At 33.8% G+C, this 20049-nt stretch overlaps 2 protein-coding genes across 3 annotated transcripts; both read right to left on the bottom strand.

Moving 5' to 3' along the window:
* Positions 1 to 2982: 2982 nt before the first annotated feature.
* Positions 2983 to 3650, bottom strand: LOC111402224. The gene has a single exon (XM_023030389.1). The coding sequence runs from the start codon at positions 3521 to 3523 to the stop codon at positions 3146 to 3148; it is 378 nt and encodes a 125-aa protein (XP_022886157.1). The 5' UTR covers positions 3524 to 3650; the 3' UTR covers positions 2983 to 3145.
* LOC111402223 (C2 and GRAM domain-containing protein At5g50170) lies at positions 3240 to 12371 on the bottom strand. Of its 2 annotated transcripts, none has more exons than XM_023030387.1 (10): positions 11658 to 12371; positions 9102 to 10310; positions 8821 to 9003; positions 8451 to 8734; positions 8254 to 8370; positions 7195 to 7457; positions 6920 to 7094; positions 6402 to 6674; positions 6075 to 6302; positions 3240 to 3366 (listed from the first exon to the last, which is right to left on the bottom strand). In XM_023030387.1, the coding sequence occupies exons 1-9, from the start codon at positions 12010 to 12012 to the stop codon at positions 6102 to 6104; spliced, it is 3060 nt and encodes a 1019-aa protein (XP_022886155.1). In that variant the 5' UTR covers positions 12013 to 12371; the 3' UTR covers positions 3240 to 3366; positions 6075 to 6101. The 2 variants fall into 2 exon arrangements, with proteins under 2 accessions (XP_022886155.1, XP_022886156.1); XM_023030388.1 differs by having other exon boundaries at positions 8875 to 9003.
* Between the last annotated feature and the right edge of the window lie 7678 nt (positions 12372 to 20049).

The following is a 20049-nucleotide window of genomic DNA, read 5'->3' as shown; positions in this document are numbered from 1 at the left end:
GATCAACTAGATGTAAAAACTACTTTCCTTTATAATGAATTGGATAAAATGATTTACATGAAACAACCTTTAGATTTTGTTAAAGGTGATCCTAACAAAGTTATGTATTTGTTGAAAAATATTTATATGGCTTAAAGCAAGCCCCAAGACAATTTAATTCATTTATCTTGAAGCTTGGCTTTAACAGATGCAATTATGATACATGTCTCTACTATATATATATATATATATATAAAAGTAAAGATGCTTTATATTTGGTACTTTATATTGATGACATCTTCTTGATAATGCCAATAAGTTTGAAATTGATGATATCAAACACAAATTAAAATTAGAGTTTGACATGATGGATCTTGGTCTTGCCAAGAAAATTCTTGGTATGCATATTATTAGAAATGAAGAAACCGATTCCCTATTTTTAAGTCAACAAGAATATGTGAACAAGATTCTAAAAAAGTTTATCATGTTTAATTGTAAACGTGTCTCTTTACCCCTTGCTAATCATTTTAAACTTACCTCTGATTCATGTCCTAAAACTGAAGATGAACTTGAAAGAATATCTAAAATTCCCTATGCTAATGCTATTGGATTTGTTATATATTTGATGGTTTACACCAGATCTGATTTAGCTTATAGCATTAGTGTCCTAAGTAGATGCATGGAAAATCTCGAGAAAAGTCATTGGGAAGCATTGAAATGGTTAATGAAATATTTAAAAGATTCATCTAACTTAGGTTTAATGTTCAGAATGAGTAAAGAGGGGTGATTTTAAAGGGTTACACGGACTCTGATTTTGCTGGAGATAGAGATAATAGGAGATCAACATTATCTTATTTTTATACTTTGTGTGGTACTGTAATAAGCTGAAAATCTCAGTTGTAAGAAAATGTTGCTCTATTCTCCACTGAGGCAGAATACATTGCAACTGCTGATACCATCAAAGAAGACATCTGGCTGAATAGGCTATTAAATAAACTTGGTTTTGCGGACACTAATCCAACCTTATATTCTGGTAATCAGAGTGCAATGCATTCGAGTAAGAATCTCATGTTTCATGATAGAACTAAACATATTGATGTCAAATACCTTTTTATACGTGATATTATCTCAAAGGGATTGATTAAAATTGGTAAAATTTGCTACTCTATATAATCTATCTGATATGGGAACAAAAGTGGCACCTTTAAATAAGTTCCAAAGCTATTTAAAGATATTATCTATTGATACTTTTCATTGATCATACAGGTACATATAGCAAATGAAATTATAAATAGCTGGTAAAGCTCCTGGCTGCACTATTGTCAAGAATTTTGGAAGTATTGTGGAGATTGTTGAGTTTCAAACCGTTGACCTCATTACTTATAAAAGGGTGCTTCCAAAATCTGAAGAAAGCGTGTTTCTGATTTTACACTTTTGTTAGTGGAAGCCTTTAACTGGATTGTTTAGCGTGGCACTATAATGACCATTTGATTAAGTTCTAGATGCTTCTGGCTTTATATTCATTGATCGGCAGATTTGTGAGAAAATTTATGGGTTGCTTTCGTTTCTTCATCTACTTCTTCTCTGCAAGAATCTTTCATTCTTCATAATTAGGGTTTGAGTTTTTTGAGTGTTCCAGTGATTAAATCTTAGTGAGGAACCTATAATACTCCAGATCTACATACTACTGTATTGTCTTGTGTGTTTGTGTACAAGAATCTAAATGTTTCGTGTAAGCAATAGGGTTTCGAGGAAGATCTGAGTGATCCTCTTCAGGTTATTGGCAGAGTGATCTGATTCTTGGTTCTTTCAGAAAAGAAAGTCTTTGTGGCTTGATCTTTGTAATTTTCAAGAACATATTGTATATTCTTGTTGCCGATTTTTGGCTTTATAGTGCAACCGAGCTAAATCCATTTATAATGGATGTTTAATAGGGGATTATGCGTTAGATGTTGTCGTCGAACTTCTAGGGCTACGGTCGAAAAATCCTTGTGTTGATTTTTTATTTTCTACACTTTACTGTTTGGTTAATTTTTGAGTATTTCTCGACCTTTCAGTAAAGATGCAACGAGGTTAGGTGGCCCTTCCCGTCACCCGCTCGTCGATAACATTTGGGAAGCATGATGCTAATACATTAATGAATTAGTATGGAGGGTAATAGAGTTGGGACATTCCTTAGTTCTGTTGAAAATTTCAAGAGATGGGGTAGGTATTAAAGTGTTTTCATTTATTGCACTATTTGGTTATATATATAAACAATGGGCGCACTATATTTTGTCGTCCCTTGGAAAGTAGCTACCAAATCATCTTTTCCTAAATAAAAATTGGATGAGAACCGAATTTATCGAGTGGAAAGTTCACATGGTACTTATATAGTAAGTCGTAAGTTCGATAAAATGTGTAGATACTAACTCAGTAGAAGTTATGGATCCTACGAATTGTGTTGATGAAGATTGAGTTTTTCTAATCTAAATTATAAATTATAATTTACCAAACATGCACTAAATTAAATTTTAAGTAACTATAAACGATAGGTCATGTGTGTAGACTTTCCACCATAATTTGAGTTTTTACTACCAAAAAAAGGTGAATGAGAATCCACGCACTTGAACCTCAGTTTAACTTGGTCTCAATGTTAGCACGTCTACCTTTTCATTTATTTTCTATTTGAACCATCTTAATTAAGATTTATTGTAACATTTGTCTAGTTGTATAAACAGGACCGACTCAGCACAATCATCTACAAATTCGACCCAACGTGTACATAAAACATCAAGTCTAGTACCTGAGCCTGATTACTTGCCTAAAAATGTATGCTTATTAACCAATGTAGGGGCTAATTATAACAAGAAATTAAAAATTCAGAAAAAATGACCAATTTCACCCTTAAAGAGGTAGTATTATCATACTATATAAATCGAGCAATTTCTTGTACAAATAAAAAACTTGTACTTATATATGATACATTTTCGTGTAAAAACTCAAAAACAATGCGATGATTTATTTATTTTTTTCATTAACACTGTTCAACGTTATCATTGCATTTTACCAAACACTTCAAAAGTATACAACAAAGGAAAAAAAAAAAAAAAAACTTGAGATACGAGAAGATTAAAGACCAGACAAGATTCACAAGAAGGAATATTTCATCCAAAATTATCTGTTCTTAACCAATTGCCATTGCCATGAGGCTGAAAACTGTGGCAAAAGCAACAGCAACAAGGCTTCTCTCTTTAAGAACTACTTGGGCCAAGTACATGGCAACATCTGATGTGATCCTCCTTCCCTCCTTAACAAGAACTCGCCGTCGTTTCCCAGCAAAAGCTAGGAGCACCAGCACTGTAATCCATGTCAGAATGGTGGTACGGACTGCGAAAACGATCAATCCTGCAAGAAGGAAGACAGCAATAAGTGGTAAGATCGTCATGTAATACCCGGAAGAATAGATTGTTGTGTCGACCCATGACACAAAGATGTAGAGTGAAATCGAGAAAATCAATAGGCTTGTTGTAGCCTTGGTTGTTTTGGATCCCTCAGGGTTCATCTATGAATGACAGAATGTTTGAACTTTGAAGAAAGACTGTTTTGATATGTATTGATTTGTGAATTATTTGTACAGATTGGAATGGAATTGGAAGCCATGTGCTGCACATGGCAAGGTTGGCAATAAGGGCACCAATCTTACTAATTTATTAACTTCAATATCAATGGACATTATCGAGAGTCAATGTACATGTATCTCCATATTATATTAACAGGTAACGTAAAAATTAAATTAATACTAGAGGACAATACTAAGATGAAAAAGCTTAAAGTCTTGTTCATTAAATTGTCAACCTATTCAATATAGTTCCCCAAACATATCCTTAAAAAGTTAAAATCTTATCCATTGGATAGTCTAATCTTAGTCAGTGGTATGTACCATAATAATCTTGAAGAAAAAAATGTTAAAATCATTTCCATTATATAGTCTGGTCCAATCCTATTTAGTGCTATGCACCAATCATGTTTACATTGTACATGTATCTCCATTTAATAAACATGCTATACAAAGTTAACTACAGTACTTGACAGTATTAAGAATGTGTACTATTCAATTTCATGCACAATATATCCTCAAGATCAAAATCCTTTTTTTTTTTTGTCCATTCTTATCTCAGTCACTACTGTGTGCCAAACAAGTCATATATACATTAATCTAGACTCCAAATGTTAAATTCACAGAACAACATAGAATTATGATTCTATATTATTCGGGAAAAACTATATTTTGCTGCTGTTTTGTTTCTTGTTAAACTTATGGGTAACAGTGTAGTTACATGTATGTATAAGACAAAACCATAAATGATTTCTTAATAATAAAACTGTATTGCTCATGTTCTAAAAACAGTGTTCAGGTAATAGTTTATATCAATAACAGTTCTTGTTCTGCAAAGAGAGTTGGAAATAAATGAGTGTACAATATATTTCATGATATCAAATTAATCTAGCGTTTTTTTCCATATATGTTATAGGATAAGAAATCTCATATATTCTGAAGAACATCAAATTACGCATACTAATCTTGTGGATTATGAGTCTTTCAAATGATTTTTATAATATTACTCCGGCATGAACTAACAAATACACTTTTCTTTATTTATGTAAAAAACTAACTCTTATAATGTCAAAATAAGTAACTTACTTATTTCAAATTTTTACCAATAAACAAAAGGAGATTTAATTTAAAACTTGCTTATTTCGACTTAGATATAAGTAAACCTTTTAAGCTTAGTCAAACATGCTTCAACTGTAGATTCTCTGTTGGGAAGATGTTAAAATACAATGCAACTGCAATATATACAACTCTTCCTATTGTTCTTCATGGATGATGTTGAAGTATTTCCTTCCTAGATTTTTGCAACAACTTGTAAGACCGCATGAATCATCCTTCAAACCAGCCATTCTTATGGGCTGTCCAATAAGGTGGACTCTATAGTACTCGACACTATTAAGAAAGAAAACAATAAGTGTAAATATTGTTGATTTTACTGTACAGTCTTGCTGACCAAAGAGGGAGTGGACATTATTTGTGAATCCTTCTGACGCAGGATACAATAAAAGAATTATAGGAGAAGGGGAAAGGGAAAGGGAAGAGAAGAAGAGAAAGGAGGGGGGGAAATAGAAGAGGGGAAGGTAGAAGGAGAGAGAGAGGGGAGAATAACTAGAGAGACAGAAGAGAAGTTGAGGGAGGAGAAAATATTGATCTTTATTTCATTTCCAAGTTTTATTATATCGCCCTAACCCCCTTTATATAGGGTTCAAGAATCATAACTAAAGAAATCCTATAAAAATTATTAAATCACACTCTAATCATGTTTCCTAAAATACGAATCAAAGTAGGAAACTAAATAAATAATTATCTCCTTTAATATTCCATCACCTTCGAAATGTATGGATAGAGCAGATAGATCAAAAGTGTTTATAAACGCTTCCCAAACATACTCTACATTCACCAATGAAACAATCCTTAACATGGTATCAGAGCAAGCAAAGTTGTTAGGTTCAAATCTCATTATCACCAATTTAATGAAAATGTGCACTTGTTGGGCTATGATGGGAAAAATTATTCCACCTATACATGAGGGGTCTTGTTGAAGAGAAGTTTTGAATGAAAAACATCTCTCTCTAACTGCATAAGTTTTTAGAAATCAACATCAAAAAGACAGCAGCATTTGCATTAGAAGAGATTGTTCAATAAGAAAAATTACGTCATAATATTACTTCACGAAGAGACTGATTTGATACTTAAGGTTCTTTCACATCGCATGGATCGAAAAATACACGAAATGATATCACAGAAAAGATCAGTTATTAAAAGCTAAGCCTCAGGGTCCAAAGAATCGAACTATAGATAATGGGTTAAACGTCAAAAAGAAATATTGGAAGTGTACCGAAAAGTCAAACCTGAGCAATTGATTCTTTGGCTATCGGGCAAAGGTTATTCCCAGAATGCAACTGGATTTCACTTTGCCAATGCTACCATTATTGAAGTTAGTAAAACACCTAGAGATGATGCTCATTGCTATAAAATGCACTTGAGATTGAGTAGAAACCTAAATCTGAATGGAAATTTGATATATTCACAGTTGAGTTGCTAATAAGATCTCTTTTTCTACCAATTGCAGTATTTCCTCCAACCGACGGGTAAATTTGCCAATAATATTCCTTGTCACTCTCGGTTCAAACTTGGTATTTTTCAGCCACGTGACACCAACATAGATATCGTTCTTGCAAGAGTTAAGAGCAAGAGTAGATTTCTCGATCTGGTATCTGAATTGGACCTGCATGCAAGAAGAAATAAGTCTCAACTGCACATCAATTACACTAGTTTAAAAACTGAAACTAGTCCCTTTTTTACTAGCAAAGGAAACTAAACTTACACGGAAGTGATCAGCAAATGGGACATCATGAAGGGCCATAATCTCGTGCACAACCCATCCTCCATCATTTGGTATGGGAGATTTTTGTTGTGTACAGGAAACTTCTCCTCCAAAGGTTGAGATGCGACGACTAAACCTGTAAGATATCCGTCTTTCATATACGTCAGAAGCCACAGATTCCCATGCAGTTGTCACATAGTTGAGACAGCCAGACTTGCTCATCACTTTATGTTCCAACTCTCCACCATCAAAAATTCTCATCAGTGATTTTATCTGTAGGATTGCCCCCAGAAAAAATAAAAAATTCAATGGCAAGTGTTCAATGTAGAAACGAATGTAAAACATCTACAAGAATGTAAAAATAATGGCTTGTGATGGTGTTTCTTCTTTTGATTGATTGTTTCCTTAGTAGCAGAATTTGCAAAATGAAATGAAGATTACAATTATAAGTTGACTAAAACAGTCCACTCAGTGGACATTCAATTTTCAAATTATAGAGCAATACGTGAAATGCTTACACTGATAGGAAGTACCACAGAGCAAACATGCAACATGTTTACATCGTCAAGAACCAAGTAGGATCCAGTGTCTTCATGTAAAACAGGCTTCCCCTCATCATCCAGCTGTTGTTCTGCAATATGAACTTTCTGATCCGGTTCCAGCATTCTTGTTCTCCACAAGGCCATAATCGTCCTGCCATTTTAATTTGAGACATCCATGTCACACATATTGTATTTGACAATAATTTATATCGTCTATGTAACACAGCACAAGTTCTTTGAACCAGAAATACCTGCTTGCAACATTAAAAGAAACAAAAGAGTGAAAGTGGAAATGCAGTCTTCCTTCCTCGTCTAGAATCTTTGCGCCATGCTTAGCATCAAGACCTCGACCTTTGTGCAAAATTATGACAAGTGAAGGGCTTCCAACTGTTGACAGGGATGGAGGATGCACATGAATATCTTCAATGTCCTCCCAAAGGAAGAAAAGTTTCGTTTTATGTCCAAACAAATTGGCATAAAACCCAACAATTCTCGCTGATAAGAAAAGCCGCCCCTGCAGCAAGCCAGATGGTGTGTCAAATAACAATTATGAAAACTTGCCTGGAAACTGGAAGAGCAGATAAAGGAATTAGAAAGTGAACTCCTTGATTATACAGAAGATATTGATCAAGGCCGGCCTTGAGTTTTTGGGGCCTTAGACCAATTTCAAATATGAGACCCCATATATATATGTAAAAATACATGTAAAATAAAAAAAAAAAATTTTGGGGCCCTCACCGAAGTGGGGCCTTAGGCAATCGCCTACCCCGCCTATAATCGGGGCCGTCACTGATATTGATAAGAAAAAATAGCTTTGGGAACTGTGAAATCCATCTTCATGTTGCATCGCCAATAGGGGAATTTGGAGTGTTAATGGTAATCAGATATGTACAGAGACTTGCTTAGATAATGCATGTTCAACTCACTCATCGTTTTACAATTATGTTTGAAGCTAATGTACTTGAACTAGTGACTTGTTCTCCTGGTTTTCTATAGCACAGCAAAAATGTCAAGATGGGCAACGTAACTGCCTTTTGATTAAAACGTAATCAACAATTTGTTTTTTTAGCACAACAATGCATTTAACAGGATAAAATTGTTGGATTCCCAAGCTTTTATATGTCATTATTTACTCGCCTTAACTGTGATTGTTTCTTTAATTAGTTTGAGAAATGTCCTTACCTTCTCCTTTACTGGTTTAGAGAGAAGTGGGATGGAAGAGGAAGCAAGGGAGATAGTTTAAAGGAATTGAGAGGGTAGATAGATTTGAAACTTATCCAACTAAAAGGCCAATGGAAGAGGAGTCTTACCTGCAATGGCATCTTTCTTTTCAATGAACAAGAAAAATCACTGATAAGAAATTCTTCTGGCGGCAATCCAAATATTTTCTGAAACGTCGAATTCCTGTGTGGTGATCGAATGTTCAACTGCAAGAAAAATTCATAAGGACAAGTAAAGATCGCCAATAACAATTTCCAGGTGCAATGTAAAATAAGCACAATCTTACCTTCTTTCCAACTTCTTTTTCCATTTTAGCCAAATAATCTCTAATTGTTTCAACTCCATTGTTATTATCCAAAAAGATTCTCACATGCAGCTTTGACTGAGAAGACTGAGCAATTTTTCCCTCAAGTGGAACCCAAAAATCTGCTAGTTCGGTAGATGTATGCTTTAAAAAATTGATCTCAGCATGCCCAAGAGACGATGATTGATCAAATGGACCATCAAAATCGAAAACTTCCACGTCCAGGGTAGAAGGTGGTTCTTCCACAGCATCAAACTCGAGTATCTCTGTGCAAATTATAAAGATGATATTTTACCAGATACAGGAGAACAAAAATTACAGAATAAGAGGTCAAGAGAAACGATTATGTTACCATTCCACTGAGGATCAAGAGTTTGAAGCTTGACAGAGCTTGTTCTAGTCTTACCATTGCAAGTCAACACAACATATGGATCCACCAATTCTGTTGGATTCAAAGAATTTAAGTTCACCCCCTCAATCAATGCCACTGTAAGCACCCATCCATCGCCCTGTGCTTTCACTCCATGATCACTTCCTGTCAATAATATAATGTTTTGAGTGTACTCATACTATACAGTGCATTATGAAATCAACATAAATTTGAAATAGCTAAGAATATAGCTGACTATTTACCTCTCCGTAGACTAGCTTCAACAAAACGTGAAATCATGTTATAAACTTTCTGCAATTGAAATACCAATAACCCACAGGTGACAATTTCTCCAATACTGTCTGGTAAATCGAGACCAGGAAATTCTAATCCTTGTAGTTTGCTTCGTCCACAAAGAAAAAGGTGCACAAGGACATATAAAAAAATAAAAAGGGTAGAGACCATTGTAAAATTCCAAAAATAATTAATTGCCAATCCCCAATCAAACTGTTGCTCAGTCTGCAAAGTTGCCAATATATGATCCTTATCTGACATATCTCCAGCAGTTATTACTTCATATTTTTGAGATAATAAGCTGGAAAACTGCTCAAAATTCTCCTTCAATCCTTGCCTGGCTCCTCCTTCAATCATCCCTTTCATCATGGTGCTTTGATTGAAGTTAATGGCCCAAGATACTACAAGATGAGCAGATTCTTCTCCATAAGATAGCTCTGCACCAGGCATTATCTTGTAAAGCAATTTAATCTTGAATGTGTTCCCGTAGGGAACGTCTGGAGTACTCACGTTAACAAGAACAGCAAATTCTTTTCCATTGGCCTTGACATAGATTTGCTCTTCACTGGCTTTAACAGACTTAACTAATTTCGTTGCAGCCTTTGTATATGTAACAACACGAGTCAAACATGATGTGTCTCCAGATTTCCATGTCCAAGGTCCCTCTTGAATATCTGTTGTTCCCTGCAAATCCACCAACTCATTTCTAAACTCTGAATCGGGAGCAAAAAGAGCCATATTGAGATCATTGGGCAGTGTCATATACATGTGATCAAGAAGAATGCCTCCCTGCAGATTCTCTGGCATTTCTCTTTCTTCATTCTTAGACTGCATCAGTTCAATTGATTCTTTAAAACTAGAGCAGTTAGGAGGTTCCTCCATTTGATCTTCATAATCTGACAGAGCAGTGGACTGTTCAGATGAATCATCCTTCTTTGATGTTTCTTCCTTTTTAGTGAAGATTTTCTCCAAACGACCAGCCATTGCCATTATCAATTGCTTCCCGTCCACTATCTTTCTCAATGGAGCAGTTGAACGATGATTATTGTGAGATGAAGCGAATGTACGTTCACATTCTTTGAAGTTATTATTTTTGGCAGTCAAATGTACATTGGAAAGATGGTCTGTGGCGATGTCTTGGCCTTTCCCATGCAGGGAAAGACTGAGAAGAAGTTTACCTACACATACAGGATAAAGGTAGGTTTTATGAGTATGTATAACCCCGAATACAAATTAATTATCTTCATAACTTTGATTTCACTACCGCATAGCCGAACATAGGGGAATCCTTAGCAGAAGAAACACACCATCAACTTGTCTTGAACAATGACCTATTGTTATTTATGTAAACGGGTTATAAGAAAACATTGATGAACATTAGAACTCTACAGCTTATATTATATAACCTTGTTAAAGTTTATAGTTTGGAGAAGGGCCTCGCCCTCAAAATTGAGTACTGCAGAGTTTTTTCTACTTTTATTTATTTTTGGTTGGGTAAATGTAACAAGAAAAATAAAGCATGCTTTTGTTTCTTTACTAGCACATTTCGCAGTGAGGGTCGTATGTTGTAGACTATAGACAGGTTTGTTCTGCAGAAGGCACGTGTCTTATTGCAATTATAGATGTTTATTTTAAGAGGTATACTCAGGAACTATTTCATAATATAACTACTCCCATCTAAATCCATCTCCATTCTCACAACACTTGCAACTTTTTTCCACTTCTTTTCAAGCAAAATGTGAGAATGATGTATTTCACCTTTGAGTGAAACGGAATGAACGCTGCCTTATTTCGTAAAATGCTATTCAAAACATAGGTCCAAGTACCATCTTACTCCCAAAATGTCATTATAACACTAGTCCAAAGTCCTAAAATGTAATTGTCAAGGCAATCAAAATGCGAAGAGAGAAATCATTAGTTGACAATCCAAAAGTAGTAAGTAGTCTAGGACTCGACTCATCAATAGTGTCACAACCAAACCATCTAGGCCACTATCCTAGCTCAAGCAGTAATTACTCGAGTACACTTTTCCACTTACTCCCAATTGACTTCAACCCACAACTTCTACTCGAAAGTTGCTACCTCCAACTTTCCACAAAATACTGCGGGACGACTACATATAATGTATTACAGTCACATCTATGTTGATATCTTCTGAATTTATGTTTAGCACAATCAACATAAAAACAAAATATCATCAAAATCCTGTGACTTCCTCTGAACACTTTCATAGGCATATAACTCCATCAATTTGTATGAACTTTCAACTGAACATCATATGCTTGAATACCCAAATCATGAATTAATCAATAACTTATAAGACCATAAAATTAACAAATTTCAATCAACATCGATTATCATTCATAAAATGATAGCATTACAGAAATAAGGCACATTTCGTAAATTTCAAATCCTTAAAACCCATCATTGAACATCATCATAATCACTTCAATCCATGCAAGAATCAAACAAATATTATAACCCAAAAAATGAAATAAAGAAAGAAAGAAAGAAAGAACACTAACCACAATCCTTATCAACTGATTTCACACTCTTAGGCCTCTCAAGAGAGAACCAAGTTGGTTGCAAATTTTTATTTTCTTCATTAGCAACAGTCAATAAAGGAATCTTGATCCGACCCACCAAATCCCCTGCAGAACCATTGAAGAACCCGGATTGATGCTCCCCGTCATGGTACATTGACACCACAAGTTCATCCTCCAAATCATGAACTCTAAATACAAACTCCTCGTTCCAAAATGGATTTTTCGTATTTTTTAAAACTCTTGTTTTTGTCTTGAACTTGCCAACTTGTAACTTCAAATAAGAATCCTTCACTGCCCAATCTCTACCCTCCAACAAATACACATAGAGCCTCATTGTTTATTTCCTTTTTGTTTTGTGGGTCGCTAACTATTTGTCGATACAACGTATCCTGAAACAAAAGCATTTGCTTTTTGTTCCAAACAAGATTATCTTGCTTAGTTCTTGATGAAGAGGCGGCTTTATAGGATATAGTGGGAGAGGCCTGAGAGGATTGCATTTGAAGGCATAAAGAAACGTGGGTGCATGCTGAAAGTGACACGAATAACAAATTTTTTACGCAACTTCTTTTTATAGGAGAGGGCGGTTTGGTAAAGAACTAAAGATTTATGGGTTTAAGCACAAAACTCTATATTGATCAGCTAAAAAACAGTAGCTGTTTCACTTTGATCATCGTATTTGACAAGTTGATTATCGAAAATAATAGCTTAGAAACTTTACTAGAATTTCATTTTTGTTGGATTTGGTAAAAGCAAAGAACTTGTTGAGCTTGAGTATAAAAATGAATTTCTATGCCACATAGTATTTTCTATTACTTATGGATATGTGAACTTAAACAACAATAAAAAAAAAAGGGGTGGCTAATGTGGAAAAAGAAAAATTCGGTGTCCTAATTAAAATAATTAGGAAGACTATCCGTATTTATAGGTCGAATATAATTTTAAATTGTAAATTTTAAAGCATAAAAGGAATAAAGATTTATGGAGAATGCAAATGTGTATATATCAGCAATTTTGTTTGTGTTTATAGCTATGAATTTGATAAGTCAAACCGTCCGATTTGAAATAATAGCAAAGGGACATCAGCCTTGAGGCTATTTCCTATTGAATTTATTGAGCGGACGTGGGTGGTCGATTCTTATCTGGTTTGAAAAACGGTTCGAGTTTTTTCTGGAAAAGAAAATGAATACAAATAGCTTTACAGTGTCTCATTGGTATGAAAAATATCATCTAAAAAGGAAAATATTTTCTTTGTTTTGGATAAAACAATTACCTACTCCTCAAAGAAAATATTTTTCATAAAAACAAAAAAAAATTAGACATATTTTCAAAAGTTGGAAAATATTTTCAATGGAAAAAATAGTAATCAAATATCCAAAGTAGAAATTTGGGTGAAAAACTGATATTTTCAACGAAAAATAAATGTAATCAAACACACCCTTAATTAATTTAAAATTCAGGCAAAGAAATCCTACTATTTGAACAAGGAAATTACGCTTGTATTTTACCACCAGTTTTTAAAATTTATAGTTTCTTAAACTCATATATTAAAAAATATTTTATGAAATTCATCATTTTTATCAAATTTTCAATTGCACATCTATCAATTTTTATCAAAATCTATTAAAAATCAGAATTTTAAATAAATGAAACGGGCGGAATTTTAATTTTTCATATGATATTTTTGAATTTGACGTCAGAATCGGGAATCTATCGGTGTGCTAAAACAAGTGATGACATTGACATATGATAAGTGTGTTTTTACACACTTATTTAGGTCACAAATATGACTTAATAACGAGTAAAATGATTTAATTGTGATTTAATCTCGTACATTTGTGAATTGTAGAGAACAACGAAGAACATGGTGAAATTCAAGAGAAAAACGGGAAAAAGGACTAAAATAACGCAAAGTGAAAGTTCAGGGACCAAAGTGCAAATATCCAAAAGTTGATCCGATGATCAAATCGAGAAATCGATTAAGCCAATTACCAATTGACGATATCGTGGGATGATGAAATGAAAAGAATGAAGAAAAGATGCCAAGAAGTGAAAGATGCAAGTAGGAGGACCAAAACGTACATCTGTCATAGTTGATAGTACTATGCGACCGCATAGTACTATCCTCTATGCAGTGGCATAGTAGCATACCGAAAACAAAAATACTCCAAAAATTTACTCTATGCGAGTCGCATAGAGCAATTCTCGAGGAAAAATTTAGTTTCCTATTTTCTTTCGAAACTCTTATGGAAATAATATTTTTAGGGTCTTATAAATACAAAAACTCAACCAGAACGTAGGGGATGCCGTTTTTACATATTTTTGAGAGATTTTGAAGGAGAAACGAACGATAGAACAAGAGAACAATATCACTCCAAGTGAAGATCGGATTGAAGATTGATTCGGGTGATATCGTTTCTTCAAATATTTTTATGTTTTATTCTTTTTAGCATGTTCGGCTAGATTTATCATTGTTAGGAGATCGATGAACCCTGTAATACTACATTTAATTGTTGTTTTGGATTTTTGACGTATTTGAACACAAGTTCCGGATTCGATTGATTTATTATGGTTTTATTTTTATATGATTATTGTGCACGTAATTATATGATTGTGGTGGCCTATTTTATGCATTCGAAAGAAGGAAAATATGTTCGACATAGTATAAATTATCATAGGGTCCGATAGATGATAGAAATATACATATATGCCTTGTGTGAATCATTGGATATTCGTAAATTTATAATGCATGTCGGTATGTTAGTATTCGTCATAGAAATATAGTCGAATCATATATTGGGATATGTTTGGCATTGCTCGAGAGAGATTGCTAAATTAAAATAGGAATATCGATTCATCTTTTGTGGAATTGTGTGTCAAAATTGCATAATTGATAATTGAACGGGTATTGTTTGGGGATTCGGGATCCTAGTGCATTAGTACATCCATTAATTCCATAAAATTCTAGTTAAATTGCATCCAAGTTATTTGCATTTAGTATAATTCTTCATTTATAATTGCATCAACGGTTACATCTTGTTAGTTAAAGTATAAAACCTCAATTTGGTTGTCGTGTTTCGGTTAAGGTTGTAATAGACAAATTTGAACTAATTTAATTCTCGCGGGATAGATACTTTGACTCATAGTCCATTTTACTATTTGTTAACGAACCGTACACTTGCGATGAATTTTAAATCGGAACAAATAATATCGTGAACAACATATAAACAGTATCGCTCCTTTCTTTCATTGGTCAGTGAGCTTGGTTTGGCCAAATTGGTGCGCCCATGTTGAATGTGTTATAAGAACACTAATTAATCTCAACATATAAGAGTGAGAAAATTACTAAGGTCCTTAAATTTCAAGTTTCAATTTAAAAAATCAGGTTCTAATAAATTTTTTTTTAATAAAAAAAATCGTGTATGAGTTCTACCACCATAACCCACTTGTCTCCTACTCCACTTCTTTCCTAAAAATTAGATCTTTATGTTGGAGAGGGTGGTGTTAGGCTACACCATCGGAGTCTCTCTAACATCAAAAATCCGACTCCGTCATAACACGTCCGACTACAACAACGCGATGGTCCGACGTATGTCAATGTTGTAGGTGGGGAACTTGGTGTTAGTGTCTCCACATGTATAAGCATTTGGCTGTGATGGTGGTTTCTACACCTACGTGTCCGTGATGATTGTACACAGCAAGCCGATCGAGTGCTTGGCGATAGAGAAGGACCAATAGGAGGATGTGGATAAAGGGAACAACATTGGATAGTGCACAATGGAAGCTTAGACAAGTATATAAAGGTTGGGAGAATTTCAGAGCATGTACCCAGCTCGAAGGAATTGTAAAAACCATGAAGAACGCACATTGTCGCTTTTAGATTTGAGATGATTGGTGGTGTGAATGGACAGATACATTTAGATTTTGAGTCATGCTATTTGTACATGTTATTTTACACTTTAGGTTACCCGACTCCACCTCCTCCTCTCACATGGGGGTTGAGCCCCCACGTGAAACCCGACCCCATGTGAGAGGAGGAGTGAGGTCAGGTAAATCAAAGTATAAGCCAACAAGTACAAATCGCTTAATTCTTAGATTTTTTAGTTTGACATTTTTCTTTATTTATTATTATTATTTTATTTTATTTTTTTTGTGAAATTTTATGGTTCTTGAGATATATAATAATTGTAAAAGTTGAAGGACCTCAGACATTTGAAAGAATCGACGGAAATCTATCAAGATTAGGCAATAGTTGGTGGTAGTCAAGGGCGGACCTATTAATGGCCCAGTGGGTGCAATTGCACCGACTATGTCCTTAATTTTTGACATTTACAAAGTAGTCCGCATAATTTTTTAGTCTATAATTTTAAGTTTTTAATCCATGACTTTTACGTAATTCTGTCCCGCCTCCACCGAATCATATTCCTAGGCCTGCCCCTAGTGGTAGTTGCCGCCAACTGCTGTGATAGTGTTGTAGGATACAAATACAAAATAAAAAAAAATAAAAAAAAATGCAAGAGAAGTTGTGGAGTGGGTGAATGGGGATGCTGATGATTGTGGGTCCAAACAAGTACATTCCTTCTCGATCTCCCTCCTTTTCATTGAGGTGTTTGCCGACGATGGCGGGGTATGATGAAAAGAATAGTAACGTGACCAATTAATTCTTTGATTTGCGACATATTAGTCATATGATTTTTACTCAATATGTGATTAAGACCCGTAACGACTTAAAAAGGCAAAAATTCAGGGAAATACAGCTAAAAGTTAAAATTAATTGCAAGTGGGTGGGGGCACTTGGACCATATAATAGAAAATAGAAAAGAAATTTTAAAACATCTGTGTAACAAGCATTTATTTATTTAGAAAGAAAAGAGAAATATGCATCTGAAAAACATTAATGTAAGAAAACAATAGGTGTTGCCGTTGCTCGAAGTGTGGATTTATTATCCACTTAAAAGATTTCACCAACAAAAATCAAAATTTATAAAAAAAAAAAAAAAAAAAGTTTTGTTTTTTTGAGGAAAAAAAAAAAAAAAAAAAAAAAAAAAAAAAAATGCAAGAGAAGTTGTGGAGTGGGTGAATGGGGATGGTGATGATTGTGGGTCCAAACAAGTACATTCCTTCTCGATCTCCCTCCTTTTCATTGAGGTGTTTGCCGAGGATGGCGGGGTATGATGAAAAGAATAGTAACGTGACCAATTAATTCTTTGATTTGCGACATATTAGTCATATGATTTTTACTCAATATGTGATTAAGACCCGTAAATTGTGTTGTATTCGATTGCAATTTTGTTTGTTCTATATTTAATATGTGATTGTGACCCATGAATTGTATGATGTGTCGTGATTTATTTAATTTCATAGGCCACAACATTTTATCGAATGTCACGAATGTAATCACCTCATTTTTGAAAGATTTTTACATGTTTCTCAATTTTGAAATTATATTCTTAAACATTTGTAGTTGAAAATTTCCCTATAAGATTTGGATGAATTATAGATATATAATTCCAATTTAAGTGCGATTAAATTAATCGTCCTAATAGGATTTAATTAGACCTCATTGTGAGCCTATAGATACGACCTCAATAGTCTAATATCTTGTACACAACAAAATTTCATAAAATCTCTCTCTTTTATGCTTTATAGAATCCTAGATTGGGGCTCTTGAGCTAGAAAATCGTATATCCTATTTGGTACCACCACAATACTTTCGAAAATTTTTATAATATGTCATAAGAGAAATTTTTTAACATTTTAAAAAAGCCTAACTCACCTTGTTTTCCAACTAATTCATATCATATCATCATTGAGACATGTTCATATTTGAAATTCAGTTCAAATAAGGGTCCGTTTGATTGCAAAGATGGAATTGAATTGCCTAGAAAACGAATTCCATGGAATTGAATTACCTAGAATTATTTTCTTGGGAATTGTAAATTATTGTGTTTGATTGGTATAATTTTTCACGTGAAAAATGTTGAAATAAAAGTGTTTTTATGTTTGTTTGGCTTTGTTTTTACATGAAAAATGTCAATTAAATTGATGAAATTTACTGGTATTGGAAATGAAATTTGTTTCTATTGCCAAAAAAAAAAAAAAAAAAAAAAAAAAAAAAAAAAAAACTTTTTTTTTTTTTTTTTTTTTGTTTTTTTTTAAAAAAAAAAAAAAAAAAAAAAAAAAAAAACTAAAAAATCATCTATGTTTAGTCCTTGTTTGGTTTCAGTTTATATGAAACTTATCGAGTAAAGAGAAATATTTTTTTACAATAATTCTTACAATTTGTTTTCATTGAAAAAATAAATAAATAAATAAATAATTGCTACAGTAAAACGGAATTGAAATTCTATGGTCCTTGAAAAGTTGGAATTTGCTTCTTCCCAAGACAAGCTAGAAAATGGATTTCCTGAAAAAAAAAAATGGTATCAAACAGGGCAAAAATGGAATATATATATATGATTGATAATTATATTCACACTGTAATTTTTAATTTTTGCACAACATTTTAATTACACTTAAAGTTCTTAATCTTTGCTTATTATAACACTTATGTCTTGAACGATTTTCATGTCATTTTTATTCTCAAACTTTCTATTATATTTGATAACGGTTTTATATTAAAAATTTCGTTGAAATAATGTAAAACAACTTATTTTCCCATCATTCTTTTTTTTAAAGTGCAATTTTTTTCTCATTTCAAAACGTGAAAATAAAATATTTTGTTTTAAATCATCATCAAGGACGATACGTAAGGATGTCAATGAGCCGAACCAAGTTGGTTTGCGAGTGGAAACTCGAGGCTCGGGCTTAACTCGAGTAAAATGGTGCAAACTTTTTTGGGCCTGAGCCAAATTGAGCTTTTGCTCAATCAAAAAATCTAGGTTCGACCTGAGTCTCGAGCCTCGGCTCGAGCCAAGCCGAGCAAGCTTTTTTTTTTTTTTTTTTTTAAATTTTAAAACATTAGGCCTAAGGGCCTGCTAATGAGAACTGGTCTGTAAGTATGTATAGCCCAAATTGAATTGCATATGCATACGGCAAATGATCGGCTTTATCTCTTCCGCCGTTGCTAAGGTGAAGGAATTTATTAAAGGTATTCAAGTCGTAATTTTTTTAAAAGCCTTTTTTGTATACCCTCCTCCAATTCTAAATAATTTGCCTCAATTTAAACTCTAGATTTGGCCTTTCTGGTTCCTTCTCGTTGTCAAGTGTTTCGTCATTGTAAGCTGTATTTTCTTATATCTATTCTTGTTTTTCATTGATTTTGATTATGGAAAGTGGTATTTGGAAGTCTATATATATATATATATTTTTTTTTTTTTTTGATTGAATGCACTTGTATTATTAGCGTTATACAGTACTTTATGATCATAATGTTGAGTTTGATCCACGGAAGGAGGAAAAAAAAGGAAGAAGGATAGGAAATTTTACTTTGGATTTATTTTCGGGAAAATTGCAGCCACGGTACCAAACCTTTCGTTTATTAACAAAGTTTGCTCAAACCTTTCATTTGTTCATTTATGCCAACGTGAGTACCAAATCTTTAAAAAATTTGCAGTTCCAATCCAAAATAACGATTCCCATTAGTTTGACTATCAAAATCGTTAGTTGATTCCCAAAATAAAAAACTTTATTATGTTCTCCAAATAAAACAGGGACATTTTAAATAAAAAATATTTTCCCTATTAAGTCAAAAATTAAAAAAATAATAATAAATAAAGCCACAACCTATCCCCATCTCCATCTTCCCCAAAATCAAAACCACCCCACCCAACCACAACAACCACCTTCGGCAACCACCACCACCAATTTCTCTGACCTCATCCTCCCAGTCGTCATCTACATTATCGACCTTGACTCCGACCTCATAGTCATTAACGACATTGCAAAACTCTGGCAAATCAACCTTAATTCCCGCGTCTTAGGTGCCCTCGAATATTGCCATGCTAATTTCAGCGATTACTTCACATCAAGATTCTAGAAAAGTCTAGCATTTTTCACAATATTCAAAGGCCGTAACCCATGTTATGTCAACACCGACGTGATGGCAATTGATTTGAAAAAATGGAGAGCTCAAGGGTACACAGAAAAACTCTAGTATCAGATGAGAATTCAAAAGAGGTACAGAATCTACGAATTGGGTTCATTACCTCCATTTCTACTCGTTTTTGCTGGGAATGTTGAAGGAGTAGAGCACCGGTGGAATCAGGGGCGAATCCAGGACCGAAGTCCAGCTAGGGCGGAAGTTGACCGTCGATGATCGTAATAGTCCGATCGTTTATGAAATTTTTTTTAAAAAAAAATACTAAATACGCATGGGTATTGAGAGGCCAACATGCCATATTCTCAATTAAATTTTTTCCATTTCCCTAGTTTC

The sequence above is a fragment of the Olea europaea genome, chromosome 10 (assembly GCF_002742605.1).
Source record: "Olea europaea var. sylvestris chromosome 10, O_europaea_v1, whole genome shotgun sequence".
Classification (NCBI taxonomy): domain Eukaryota; kingdom Viridiplantae; phylum Streptophyta; class Magnoliopsida; order Lamiales; family Oleaceae; genus Olea; species Olea europaea.
The sequence above is the reverse complement of the archived record's forward strand: the minus strand, read 5'-3'. Positions and strand labels throughout refer to the sequence as shown.

Excerpts from the sequence above, each read along its gene's own strand:
- LOC111402224 (XM_023030389.1), bottom strand. The coding sequence starts at position 3,523 with ATGAACCCTGAGGGATCCAAAACAACCAAGGCTACAACAAGCCTATTG.
- LOC111402223 (XM_023030387.1), bottom strand. The coding sequence starts at position 12,012 with ATGAGGCTCTATGTGTATTTGTTGGAGGGTAGAGATTGGGCAGTGAAG. Across the intron at positions 10,311-11,657 it reads ATCAGTTGATAAGGATTGTG|GTAAACTTCTTCTCAGTCTT; the intron begins GTTAGTGTTCTT and ends CTGTATGTGTAG. Across the intron at positions 7,458-8,253 it reads AAAGAAAGATGCCATTGCAG|GGGCGGCTTTTCTTATCAGC; the intron begins GTAAGACTCCTC and ends GGCTTGCTGCAG.